The sequence below is a fragment of the Mustela nigripes genome, chromosome 7, assembly GCF_022355385.1.
Source record: "Mustela nigripes isolate SB6536 chromosome 7, MUSNIG.SB6536, whole genome shotgun sequence".
NCBI lineage: Eukaryota > Metazoa > Chordata > Mammalia > Carnivora > Mustelidae > Mustela > Mustela nigripes.
In genome coordinates, this window is record NC_081563.1 from 130,170,739 (window position 1) to 130,182,855 (window position 12,117).

General features: G+C 57.2%; 1 protein-coding gene across 1 annotated transcript in view; it reads left to right on the plus strand.

Annotated features, from left to right (window-relative positions):
* Nucleotides 1-9,201, plus strand: part of BCAS4 (breast carcinoma amplified sequence 4) — a 55,518-nt gene extending 46,317 nt beyond the window's left edge. Inside the window, exon 5 of the mRNA XM_059407225.1 lies at nt 8,829-9,201. Coding sequence (XP_059263208.1) covers nt 8,829-8,942 — 114 coding nt within the window. The 3' untranslated portion in view covers nt 8,943-9,201. The remainder of the gene's footprint in view (nt 1-8,828) is intronic.
* Nucleotides 9,202-12,117: the final 2,916 nt, after the last annotated feature.

Sequence of the window (12,117 nt, forward strand, 5' to 3'; positions counted from 1 at the left end):
GCAGGGAGGCCAGCCTCAGGCCACCTGGCGACTCCAGAACGGGGCCCCTTCAGGTGTCCCTGTCTGCCAATGTCACCATTGGTCTCAGGCTTCTGAGCCCTGACTTGGCAAGAGGCCAGCCCTTCCCTCTGTCTCGGGTTTTGGGCACATTCTAATTCATTCGCTTCTTGCCCGCTCTGCGGCTCTGAGGACTGACATGGGTCCCATCCCTGTGGAGCTCAGCACAGTGGGGAGACTGAGGAAAGAGGCAGACAGGATTCGCTCCTTCGTGGTGCAGTGGGGGAAGAAAGGTGACCGGTGAAGTTGGGGGTCCCTTAGGAGGGTCGGAAGGAAAGCACCAATCATGAGAAGACCCTTTTTCACTCAAGGTGACAAAAGCCTTGAGCAGGCAGTAGCAGGTGTAAGGGTCCAATTCAGGAAAGACCCCAGGGAAGTCCTAGAAGGGATTTCCAGGCCGGAGGGTTATGAGTGCTGGCAGGGGGCAGACCGAGTTTACGGCCAGCCAGGATCACAAGGTTCTGGGGTGGCAAACACCATCTCCCAGGGCCAGGCCAGTGGCTGAGGTGGGAGCGTGTGTCCCCTTTGAAAGGGTGTGACCAGAGCTCAGTACCAGCTCGTCATCACCACTCCGTGCCCCAGAGCTCTGGAGTTTTTAAACAAGAAGCTGGAGACTCGTCTTTTCTAGAGAAGTGGCATTTCATTCAAAAACAGGAGGACACCAGTGACCAAACAGAAGCAACAACACGGGTGCCGACACTCCACCCAGTGGAGGCAAAGCGGGACACAGCTCTAGTCTGGGTTTGGCCAGATGAGCGCCCACCGGTGACCTCACTGGCAGGGCCTGATGGTGACGGTGGAGACTCGCATTTTCTTCTAAGCCCTGTACGTACCAGAGGATCTGATCTGTTTCTTAGGACCGTCCCTCGGGCTGCCAGGTGGAGAGTGGGTGAAGGGCAAGGGGAGGAGCTCGAAGGCGGCCCCGATGAGATGACAGTGGTGATGGCGAGAGGGCTCCGGGACGAGTTAGCAGAAGGGATGGAGAACAGGTGGGATGCGGGTGTCCCGTCTGGGCAGGGGGTGGGCCTCCCAGTGAGTCACATAACCCCAGAGCCTCAGTCTGCTCATCTGCAGAAGGGCTTTGTGACACCTGTGCAGATTCGGGCCTCTGGAACGTGGCAGGTGCTCAATAACACACACGCAGGGATGCCTGGTACCCGGCTCAGTCGGTTAAGCCTCTGCCTTCAGCTCAGTTCACGATCTCAGGGTCCTGGGATCGAGCCCCACTTCAGGCTCCCAGCTCAGCGGGGAACCTGCTTCTCCCTCACCCTCTCCTTCTCTCCCTGCTCATGCTCTCTCTGTCTCTCTCGCCTTTTTTCTCAAATAAACTCTTTAAAAATAAATAAAAGAATATTTTAGAAAGCATACATAGAAATATGTGGCAGTCAGACATTTCTGTGAGTGGCCGTGGGATGAGAAGCAAGGCCCAGGGCCCTTGGTGACAATGAAAGCACCAGCAGCGGGGGAGCCCGGACCCCCAGAAGAGGGGCCCTGATGGAGGAGGGGCCAGGCTTGCAGCAGCAGAGCCCAGGTCCAGGATGGAGGGATCAGACTCTGGGTTGGGAGCTGGGGCCCCCAGGAAGGTCTAAGTCTGGAAGAGGCCGCGACATGGCCATGGCCCCGCCCTCCTGGCCGTCCTGTCTTCCCTCCCAGACTGCCTGTGACTTTGCATTTAGCAGCCATATCTTGGCAGGACTTCCAGGGGCTCCTCCTCTGCTAGTTTCCATGTTAACGCTTTTCCTCCAGCTCAAAGCAGAATCCTTGGGGATCCTCGAACCTTCTAGAGCTGCTGCCCAGGGTCGGCATCACCTATAGCGAGACAGCACCAGCTCGTCCCTGCTGCTAGGGTCCTTCAGGGCAGGGGCTGCCCACTGTGGGAGCCCCCAGCCCTGTTCCTCTGTCACCAGAGCCTCAGCAGCCTCCCCCTGCCACCAGCTGCTCTGGCCACTGGGCTGGCAGAGGTTGGGGCCGGGGGCCCAGCTGGGTGGGAGCGTTCGGAGGGGAAGGGGCGCGGCGAGGCTGGCGGGTGCAGCCCTTCGGGCAGGATTGGACACACAGGGGCTGCTTACAGAGAAGTGGGAGGAGCTTTGCTCACAGCTGTCAGAGCCTTCTGGAAGACTTGGGGCCCTGGAGCAGACACAGAACATTGCAGGCAGAATTGCCAGGCGTGGCCTGAGGTGCAGAAAGCCCTTGGCCAGGACGGAACAGGGAGGCTGGGACGGAGGGGAAGGTCCTGTGGGCCGGCTGTGGCAGGGCAAGGGGCGGGAAGCAAGGCCTTCTCCATCCAGCTCCTCGACAGCCCCGTGTCTGAGCGATGGGACATGCGCCTGGAGCCCCTGCCAGCTCCGATGCCCACGGGGCTCGGCAGGACCTGCAGACGAGCGAGTCAGGCCGGGCGGGGACGGCGGCGAGCCCAGCAGCACACGCCCTGTCTCGAGGGGCCAGATCCCTGCACCCTGCTGGAATGCAGACTCAGTGTGGCCCAATCACTCCTTGCAGGAGAAATAGGAACTCGGTATTTATTTGAAACATCCCAATTCTTCCATGTTGGCAGTTTACTCGTGTTTAAATTTGCATGAGCCAAACCAGTCACGTCTGCGGGCCAGATGCTAACCAAAGGCCACCAGTTCGTGATCTCTGAGTCGGCTGAAAAGTGGTGGGGGGTGGGGTCCCAATGGTTGGAAAGCAGGTGATGAAGCGACGTGCTGAGCCCTGTACCGAGAGTGCACCCCCAGCCCCACTCAGCCCCCGGGGCTTCCTGCGTCCAGGCTCGGGCTAGGGCTGGGTGGCCCCTGGGTTGCTGTCCAGCTCTGCCAGTTCGCACCTGGCTGAGCTTGGGCAAGTACCTCTCTCACCCTCAGTTTCCTCTTCTGCAAAATGCGATTAAGGATACTTGCCTCTCTTCGCAGTTGTGGGCGCAGACGGGCTGTGAACCTTCGGGGCCCATCCTGGGCTGGGTGCTGAGAATGTGCTTGGTACTTGGTCATGGCCGTTGTGGAGAGGCTGGGGTCCAGTCTGTGTGGATAGAGCTGTTTCTTCCACTTGTTGCTCCCCCCGCCCCCAGCTATGTTTTTGAAATTTGAGAATTAGGGACAGGTTGCTGTGATAATAACGGAGAGTTCCTATACCCCTCACCTGGTTTCTCTCCTTGTTATGACAGTATTTACTGCGGTGCCTTGTCCCAGCCCGGGGACCAACCCCGATGGATTGCTAATGACTAAACTCCACAGTTTATTCGGATTCTGTTAGTTTTTCCCTAATGTCCTTTTCTGTTCCAGGCTGGTATCTAGGCTACCAACCGCGTTCTGTTTAGTTCATGCCTCCTTAGCCGCCTCTGGTCTAGGACAGCTTCTCAGACTCCCCTGGATTTTGATGACCTTTACAGCTTTGAGGAATATCGGTTAGGTATTTCATACAGTACCCCTCGGTTAGGGCTGATCTGTTGTTTTTCTCATGGTTGGATCGGGGCTACGGGTTTTGGGAGGAAGACCACAGAGGTGAAGAACCTTTGTCCCACCCCAGGGCACAGGCCGCCAGCAAGATTGTCACTGATGCTGTTGACTTTGACCACCTGGCTCGGGCAGTGTTCGCCAGGTCCCTCCTGAGCAGTTCCTTTTCCTTTTCATAGTCTGCTATTTGGAAGCCATGCCAAGTGGAGCCCCATCAAGGGGAGGGACAGCTAAGCTCCGGTGAGGTTCAAAGGGCAGAGAAAACCCTACCTTGAAGAGGCCTGGGAGGGTCACAGACACTGCATGGGGCATGGCAGGTGTGGTGGGGCATAGCAGGTGTGGTGGGGCATGGCAGGTGTAGTGACTGTAGTCGGGGGAGCCTCTCCCAAGCCCTGGAGAGCTGGGAGTGCCTGGTGACCTAGGGGAGGACTGTGGGCCTCTGGGCACCCGAGCTCCCCTGCACAAGGTCAGCCTGGGGCCTCTGTCCACCAAGGGGCTGACCAGGCTCTGGGGCTGACCCCGTGGACCTCAGAAGCCAGGCCACGAGTGGTTCTTCCGCGTGGCCTGCTGCTTCTGGCAGGGGGGATGCGGGGTGAGGAAGGACAGGCTAGAGCCAGAGTAATGGCCAAGGGCAGCCAGTCACACAGCACCCAGGCCCAGGACAGTCAGCGCAGTGGGCCTGGCCCGGAATCGTCTGGTGCCGGTCAGGTGACCTGTCACCCAGTGCCCATGGTATGGGAGATATGGGGAAGGAATTTTGTCCTGACCTCTTCAGGAAGACAGATTTCGTTCAGGGGCAGACCGTGGCCGGGGGTCCCCATCTGGCCTGCCACTGTTCAGGAAAGTCTTCCTGGCGTCCGGCCGAGCTGCCGGTTTGCACATTTCTCTGAGGCGGCTGTGGGGCTTCAAGGGCAGAGTTGAGTCGTTGTGACAGAGACCTGCGGCTTGCAAAGCCTGACATGTTTACCGTCTGGCCCTTCACAGAGCAAGTGTACAGACCCTGGCCCGAGCAGAAAGCAGACCAGAATTCGGGATGTGCAGTTAGGGCATCCCAAAATGGAGACACGGGGTGGGCCGGGACTCCCAAGGAGGGGGTGGGGATTTCTGGAAACAACTGGGCAGGTAGCAAGGGCGAGCCAGGACCCTGAGGTGGGCGAGCTTCGCTTTAGGAGACAGTGATCCACCCAAGACGAGCCGGCCGTCTGGTGCTCGTGAGAAATCTCCTGATTGGTTACATGTTTGCAATTATTCACTTTTTAGACATCATGAAGCCCACCAAGCACATCTGTCTGGCGTGTGGGCTGCAGGTTTGAGAACTCGGGTGTCCAGGGTGGGAGAGAGAACGTGTGGTTGGATGTGGGCAGACAGGGGGAGAGCAGGCCAGGCCCGGCACAGTAAGCTGGCAGGCGAGCTCTGGGCAGGGGGCAGAGGAGACAGTGACGGGAGAGTCCCAGAGGGGGCGTGGCAGAGTCCGAGACCTGCAGGGTCGGATGGCCCCGCCACCCAACCAGTCCCAGGCCGGTGGAACATTCCTGCCGGCAGCCCGGGAGCCGGGGGAGCGGTAGGACACTCCTCCTTGCTTACCTGGCAGCTCCCCAACCCCACCCCCCGCCCTGGGAATCTGTAGAAGGGGAGGTGGGAGGTGGAGATCTCTGAAGTGCCCTCTGAGAGTCCCAAGGGTTTGGATTTGCTGCTCTGTCCCCCAAGCCTTGGGCCCTATATGGGGATGGGCAGAGGCTGGGCTTCGAGCTGGACAGGCCTGGAGGACCCCATGCCCCGGTCCCCTGGTTCCTGCCACTTCTGAGACACAGGGAAGACCCCTGTTTGGCAGGCTGCCAGGAGAATCCGGGAGAAAACGGGCGTGGAGGGTTTCCATGGGTTTCCATGGCACCTGACGTGCCTGTGATTGGGGCCTGGCCTCCAGGATGCGGTCTGTTCCTCCTGACGCAGCGGGGCATCTGGCTGCTTTTAGCCTCGCACACCAGCCCTTACCTGCGGGTTCAAGCTGCGGGTTGGCAAGTACTCATCAGCTTTGCTGTGGGTTTATTGCTTTCGGACGCCTGGGGGCAAGTGATAGCGACACAGGTGGCTGAAGCAAACGAGAGAAGTGCATGGCTCATGGACAGGAGACAGCCCAGGGTGACTCCCGCCTCAGGCAGTAATGGATTCCACTGCTCAGATGATACTGTTTGGACTTTATCTCACTCTGTCCCCAGCTCTGCGTCCCTGTGTTGGCTTCAATCCTATGCAGGCCCTGCCTTGTGGCGGCCGAGGTGGCCTTCAGGTTCATGGCCCATTACCCAACACCCCCAACCTGGGGGCGGCATCCTTGACTCAGTAGTGAGAGCCCCAAGACTGATTCCCATTGGCCCAGCTTGGGTCACAGGCTCAGCCCCGGGACCAGCCACAGCTTGGGTGGATCAGGCCTTCGCCACCCTCCCCCACCCCTGCTCCCCCACCCCCAGGGTCCCCACTTGAGCCATAGGGGGTGCGAAGGGAGGCGGGGTCCAGCACAGGCCCAGGTGATCTTGCAAGAAGATCAGGAGGTTGATCCCAGGCGGCAGCGCAGGCTGGACGGGCCCCACACTCACTCTCCAAGTGCAGCACCTGTACCCTGGAGGCCCCGTCTGGAGCCCCCTGGCTCATCAGGGGTCGCCCCTGCCTGGCTGACTTCAGGCTCAGTTCTCCAGCCAGCCCTGAGTCACAGCCTGCATTTCCCAACATGCTCTAAGATGTTGGCAGGGGTTTGGTCCAGGGCTGCTAAGAGGCTCTTAGGATGACTTTTCTTTAGTTCTGTTATAATTATATCGATTTTCTCCCTGTTTTGGAAGTCTCTCTCCTTGAGGGAGGGGGCATAAGCCCCGCCCCTGGGAGGGGTGTCTTACCCATTCAGAGGCACCCCCTTTTGAATGGTGGCACTATTTCAAAAAGAACAGGGGGTCAGGATGAGGCCACACTGGCCCCTCCTGGGCCCCCTTCCCTTTCCTGGGACCCGAGGGTTGGCAGAAGGGACCTAGCTTTTCAGGATCACAAAATGTTCTTTGACCTCTCTGTGTCAGGACCAGGGAGCTGGTCTTTGCGCTGGCATTACTCGCTTGAAAGTTGTACTTTCTAGATTACTGCAATGACCAGTTTTCAGGAGAAATGGGGTGAAGAGATCCTAAGCCCATGGGTTACCCACAGATTACATCCCCGAGGCTGGGAGATCGCCATTGTAGCTCACTTCTCAGTTGTGTCCTGGTCATGGAGCTACTGGAGGCCTTGCAACCCATCTAGTGGTGGTGGGGACAGCCCAAGAAGGTGCTAGAAAGAGGGGGCAGATGGGAGGCTTGGGCCTTAAGTGCCTCCGAGTCGGCTGAGCCAAGCATGGCTGATACAGGGTTGACGGATGGAATGTTCTGTTGCCCTTCGTGAGGCTGGCCCTTGGCCAAAGAGATTGGCTCATCCTGGTTTTCCAGCTGTGGGATGGGGACACAGGGAGGTACGTGGTCAGACACCTGAGCACATTCTGTCTTACCTGAAATAGTTTGATGGTTTCCTTCTGTGCGGGGAAGTTCTAGGGCTTCGAGCTCAGACATGAGGATCTGTCCACTCTTGTCCTAAACTTGGCTGCTCCCCTTTAGGCAATCCTGGCCACAGCCTCCTTCCTGCTCCCGCCTCTCCCCGCAGTTCTCTTTCTAAAACACCTAATTCCACGCCCGTACTCCCCATGAGTGACTTCAGTGGCTCCCTGGTCCCTAGGGATGAAGTTCTTAGCACGGCTTCCGAGAGCCCGTGTGATCTGGCCCTGGTGTTAGAGCCTCCTCTCCGCACAGTGACCCGGCCCCACTCCAGACTGAGCCGCTGGAGTCGCCAAGTGCCCCTCCCTCCCCGCCACGCACTGTGACACCCCATCCCTCAGTCTGGAAGTCCCCGGCTTGCTCAAGCCCCTGGAAACCTCCCCGCCCCCTCCCCCAGGGGGAGGAGGGCCTCTTCCAGGTTCCACAGGTCCCTGCGCCTCCCTGCGCCATTAGTCCTCACATGGTGTGTTGTTCTGTTGGTTCCTTTGTCTCCTCGCCAGCGAGCCCGGGATGGCTTGGGCTGCCGTCTTGTGTGCAGATGGGCCCTGGCTGCTGCGGGCACTCAGGACCTGGGGGTGGAGCGGGTAGACACTTGGAGGTCACGGGTCAGGCACCCCCTGAGCCTTGGTTTCCCCGCCTCCACGATGGGGATGATGGTCAGGGCGTCGCTGGGGGAACAGGTGTGCGGGGAGGCCCAGAATGCTCGCGGCACGGTGCTGGGCACGTGGAGGTGTTGGGCTTTGGGGGAGCTGCTGCTGGCCATGGGCCAGAGCCCCCCCACCCAGCCCGGGCACCTGTAGGTAGTCTCAGCTGGAGGGGGCAGGAGGCTGCACAGTCGAGGGAGAGGAGTCGGGGAACAGAGGGAAACGGGGGGGGGGGGCAGTGAGAGGGATGCCCAGTGGAGATGCACAGAAGAACCTCCACATACCTGCCCATCTCCCGGCAGGGTCCCGTCTCCCTCCTCCAGGGGGGCTGCCATTGTCATGGGGATCAGGTCTGGCTCTGCATGAGAACTGTCTGGAGACTTTGAAGTACCCCCAAGGCAGGCCATACCCCCAAACAGTGTCCTCAGATGCGAGGTGGGGCCCTGAGGTGTTTCCTTGCTCTGCCAGTGGGGTCACAGCACCTCCACAATCGAGAAGCCCTGTTTGACGTGGTCCTCTGTGAAGCCGGTTTCTCCCCTAGAAAGGGTCTCAGCAGCCCGAACTCGGGGAGGGCTGCTTGATGGAAAAGCTCTTCCTCCAGCCTTCTCAACAGAGACCCACACCAGATATAAGTGAGCACTTCCTAAAATGGTTTGATTTTTTTTTTTTTTTAAAGTAACACATTGAGATGGCACCAGCTCTAGGCGGCGCAGATGGGGACCCGGTTAGCTCCCACCCCCCAGCTGCTCAGCAGCAGGCCCTGGGCCCAGTTCTGGGGCACCCTGCGGAGCTCACAGGGGTATGCGCACACACACACGCACACGCACACACGCACACACCTGCCTTCTCGGTCACTATCAGAACGGCACATCCCCACGCCAGCAGCACTTCGCCCTGGACGGGGACCTGCACTGGTGGCCCGACACTGGTGGCCGGATGCCCTGGGCAGGTTGAGGGGGCCTTGGCTCTCCCGGACAGTGCCACCAAATGACCGTGGCCTCCTTGTCACAGGGGCCACACTGCCCATGGGCTGAGCTCGTTCCGACGACTGGAAATCTTGGGTCACAGAGCGAGGGAATTGCAGAGGCTCATGGGGCACCTCGTTTCTGTCGTTCCAGAAGCCGCTGGCGGCCCCGGCCTTTGAGCTGCCCGCGCTGTACCGCACGGAGGACTACTTCCCCCCGGCCACCGGCCCTGCTGCACTGCGGACCCCCGGCCCCCGGCGCGTGTGAGCCTCTGAACCGGGGGGCCTGTCTCATGCTGTCCCTTCATGCTGTGGTCCCCTCCCTTGCTGCACGTGGAACCACGGGGTTCGGAGACCCATCTGGGGCCCGTGCGGCTGGGTCCGAGCAGCCACCGTGGCTCTAGGCCCCTGGTGGCTGCTTGATGCCACCAGACACACGGCTTCAGGGTCACCTGCAGTGGCTCATCTGTCTGCGATCCCCGGTGCCCGCCGGCCTGTGAATCATCTCAATAAAGATGTCAAGAGGTCCTGTGTGGTCTGGGTGCAAATGTTTTCTCGCAGGGAGCTCCTGCCACCGAGGCCAGGAATCTGCTCGTTGGGGAGCCCCTCCCTGGGCCTTTAGGTTCCCGGCGAGAACGGGGAGATCCTTAGGATTTCCAGGGGTCTTCAAAGGGGCCTTGGCCTTAATTTCGTTTCAGGCAGATGAATTTCCTGCTCTTGTCCTGGAATCCCAGATTTCTCACCTTGGTGATGAAGAATTCCAGCGTGTGTGGGTTTGGTTTTGGAATTCCTCAAAGAGCCAAGAGTATACATGCACACACAGCCCAGCTGCAGACCGGCGTTCAAATTTCAGGGAAATTTCACATAATGAACTGAGAGAGAGAGAGAGAGAGAGAGCAATAGAAAAACAAGGAATAAAGCTGGATCATGACAAGTTTAGGACAGTTTTGGTGGCTCCGTAGGTCAAGCATCCAACTCTTGGTTTCCGCTCAGGCCGTGGTCTCATGGGTCTGGGATTGAGCCCCACATCGGGCTCCTTGCTCAGCGGGAAGCCTGCTTGGGATCTCTCTCCCTCTGCCCCTCCCCTTGCTCTCACATTCTCTCTCTCTTTTTCCCTAAAATAAATAAATCTTAAAAAAAAAAATGTGGGTGCCTTGTTTCAAAAAAGCCATCATTTTCCTGTGGAGATTATTTTTTTTAGTAAAAATCTTGTGTATGTTATTTTTTTTTTTAAGATTTTATTTATTTATTTGACAGAGAGAGATCACAAGTAGGCAGAGAGGCAGGCAGAGAGAGAGGAGGAGGAAGCAGGCTCCCTGCTGAGCAGAGAGTCCGATGCGGGGCTCGATCCCAGGACCCTGAGATCATGACCTGAGCCGAAGGCAGCGGCTTAACCCCCGACTGAGCCACCCAGGCGCCCCGTGTATGTTTTTTTTAAATTTATTTTTAAGATTACTCATTTATTTGAGAGAGAATGAGAAAGAGAAAGCACGAGGAGGGGAGGGGCAGAGGGAGAAGCAGGCTCCCCGCTGAGCTGGGAGCCCAATGTGAGGCTTGATCCCAGGACCCTGAGATCATGACCCGAGCCTAAGGTAGACGCTTAGCGGACTGAGCCTTCCAGGTGCCCCTTGTATATACATTATTTTAAATGACTGAGGTATAGTTTCCTCTAGGCGGAAGGTTCAAGGAATTCTCACAAACCACACCCCGGGCCATCAGCTGATGTCGGTGATGTACTTTGTGTGATGGGCGGATGGGTGGACGGGGCCCACGTGGTGTGGTCTGTGTGTCTGGCTTCCCTGTGGCTGACACCATGCCTGTCGCTACATGTTCATCCCTGTGGCTGTGCTGTACTGATCAGGACTGTTTTTAATGAAGGAAGCCTGGGTATTTCCTGGGCCCCAATGCGTCCACTCGAGGAGAGCCAGGATCCGAGGGAAAGTTAATTTTTCAGACCACCAGTTTCCGGAGGGCCAAGTATATGTGACTTGCTGGTGACGCCCAGGCCCTTCTCCTTTCCGGGCCTGGAGCAGGGGCCAGGGAGAGGTGAAAGGGAATGTCATGTGACCAAGCCACAGCATTGTGAGTGTCCTAAAATAGAGACCCACAGGACTGTGGCTTAGAGCTTCTAGGCTCTGAGGTCAGCCTGCCTGGGTGGTACCATCATCTCCTGCTCACCTCAGCTGTGTGGCCCCGGGCTAGTTGCTTACCCTCTCTGAGCCCAGCTCCCGCCTCAGTGGGAATACGGCTAACAAGGGCACATGCCCCCTGGGGGGTGAGGGTGTTTGTGTGGATGGCAGCGGGGGACCGGTGTGAGCCCTGGTCTCAGGCATGGCAACAGGCGCTAAGTGAACAGCATTGCTATGGTGATCAGCCTGGCCGGGAAAGGGCCAACTTTTGTGCATCTCAGTTGATCGGTGGCATCCGGCAGGGTCAACAGCAAGTGACTTAGGGACTGCCCTTAAATTATGGAGTAAGAGCAGGTGGAAGTGTGCACCAGCCCTCTCTGTGTGGTTCACTGTTCTTGGATCCTTTCAGGGACACCCGCTTTCCCCCAGAGCAGCGAGGACAGGAGTGGTTGCCCGAGAACATCTGTGGGAAGCTGACTCATGAGCGAGGACTGGTCATTCCAAGTTTGCTGGGAGTCCTGATGCCAAACGGTGACTTTTGAGGGACATTTGGGGACAACTTGGTGGGAAGGGAAGGTGAGGACACGGAGCCTGCCAGCAATTCTGACCCCAGTCCTTTGCTGGTGTTCTGGAGTCACTGTCCTGGTACTAGGTGAGCTATGTCCTGTCAGGTAGAGGAAAGCCTTGACCACTAGCTCGGGTGCAGCCTAGGAAAAGTTCTTTTATGGGACCCCAGTAGAAAGGGGAGGGCAAATTTTCAGAAGAACCAGGCTCTTCTTCATTCAACCGCCTCCTTGCTTTGCCGTGGATATGAACTTCATGTCTGTCAAAGCAAGAGGTTTCAAGAAGGTGGCCCACGCGTTGGCAGAAATGTGTGGTTTACCCTGAACTGTTTAAAAATGTTTTCGTGTTGAGACAACTGGGTAACCATCTGGAAAAAATAAAGCGAGTTCCATACCTCACTCTGTACGCCAGGAACATTTCCAAAATTCCGAATGGATTAAGGACGAGTTAGATGTATAAAATGAATTCATGTAAGAAGGCAGAAACATTGGAGAATCATTCAACATCCAGAAGCTTTAAAGATACATTTGATTATATATATAAAAAAAGTTAAGTCCTCTGAATGGCAAAAACAAACCAAAAACTCAAAAAAAAAAAAAATCCAAACAAATAAAAAACCCTAAGCAAATTCAAAAGGCAAATGATCAAAAAGACAAGTAACAAATTGGGAAAAATCTATGTGCAGCTCATTTTACAAAAGGAAAATCTCCTTAATATATAAACAGCTTCTACAAATAAATAAGAGGCAAG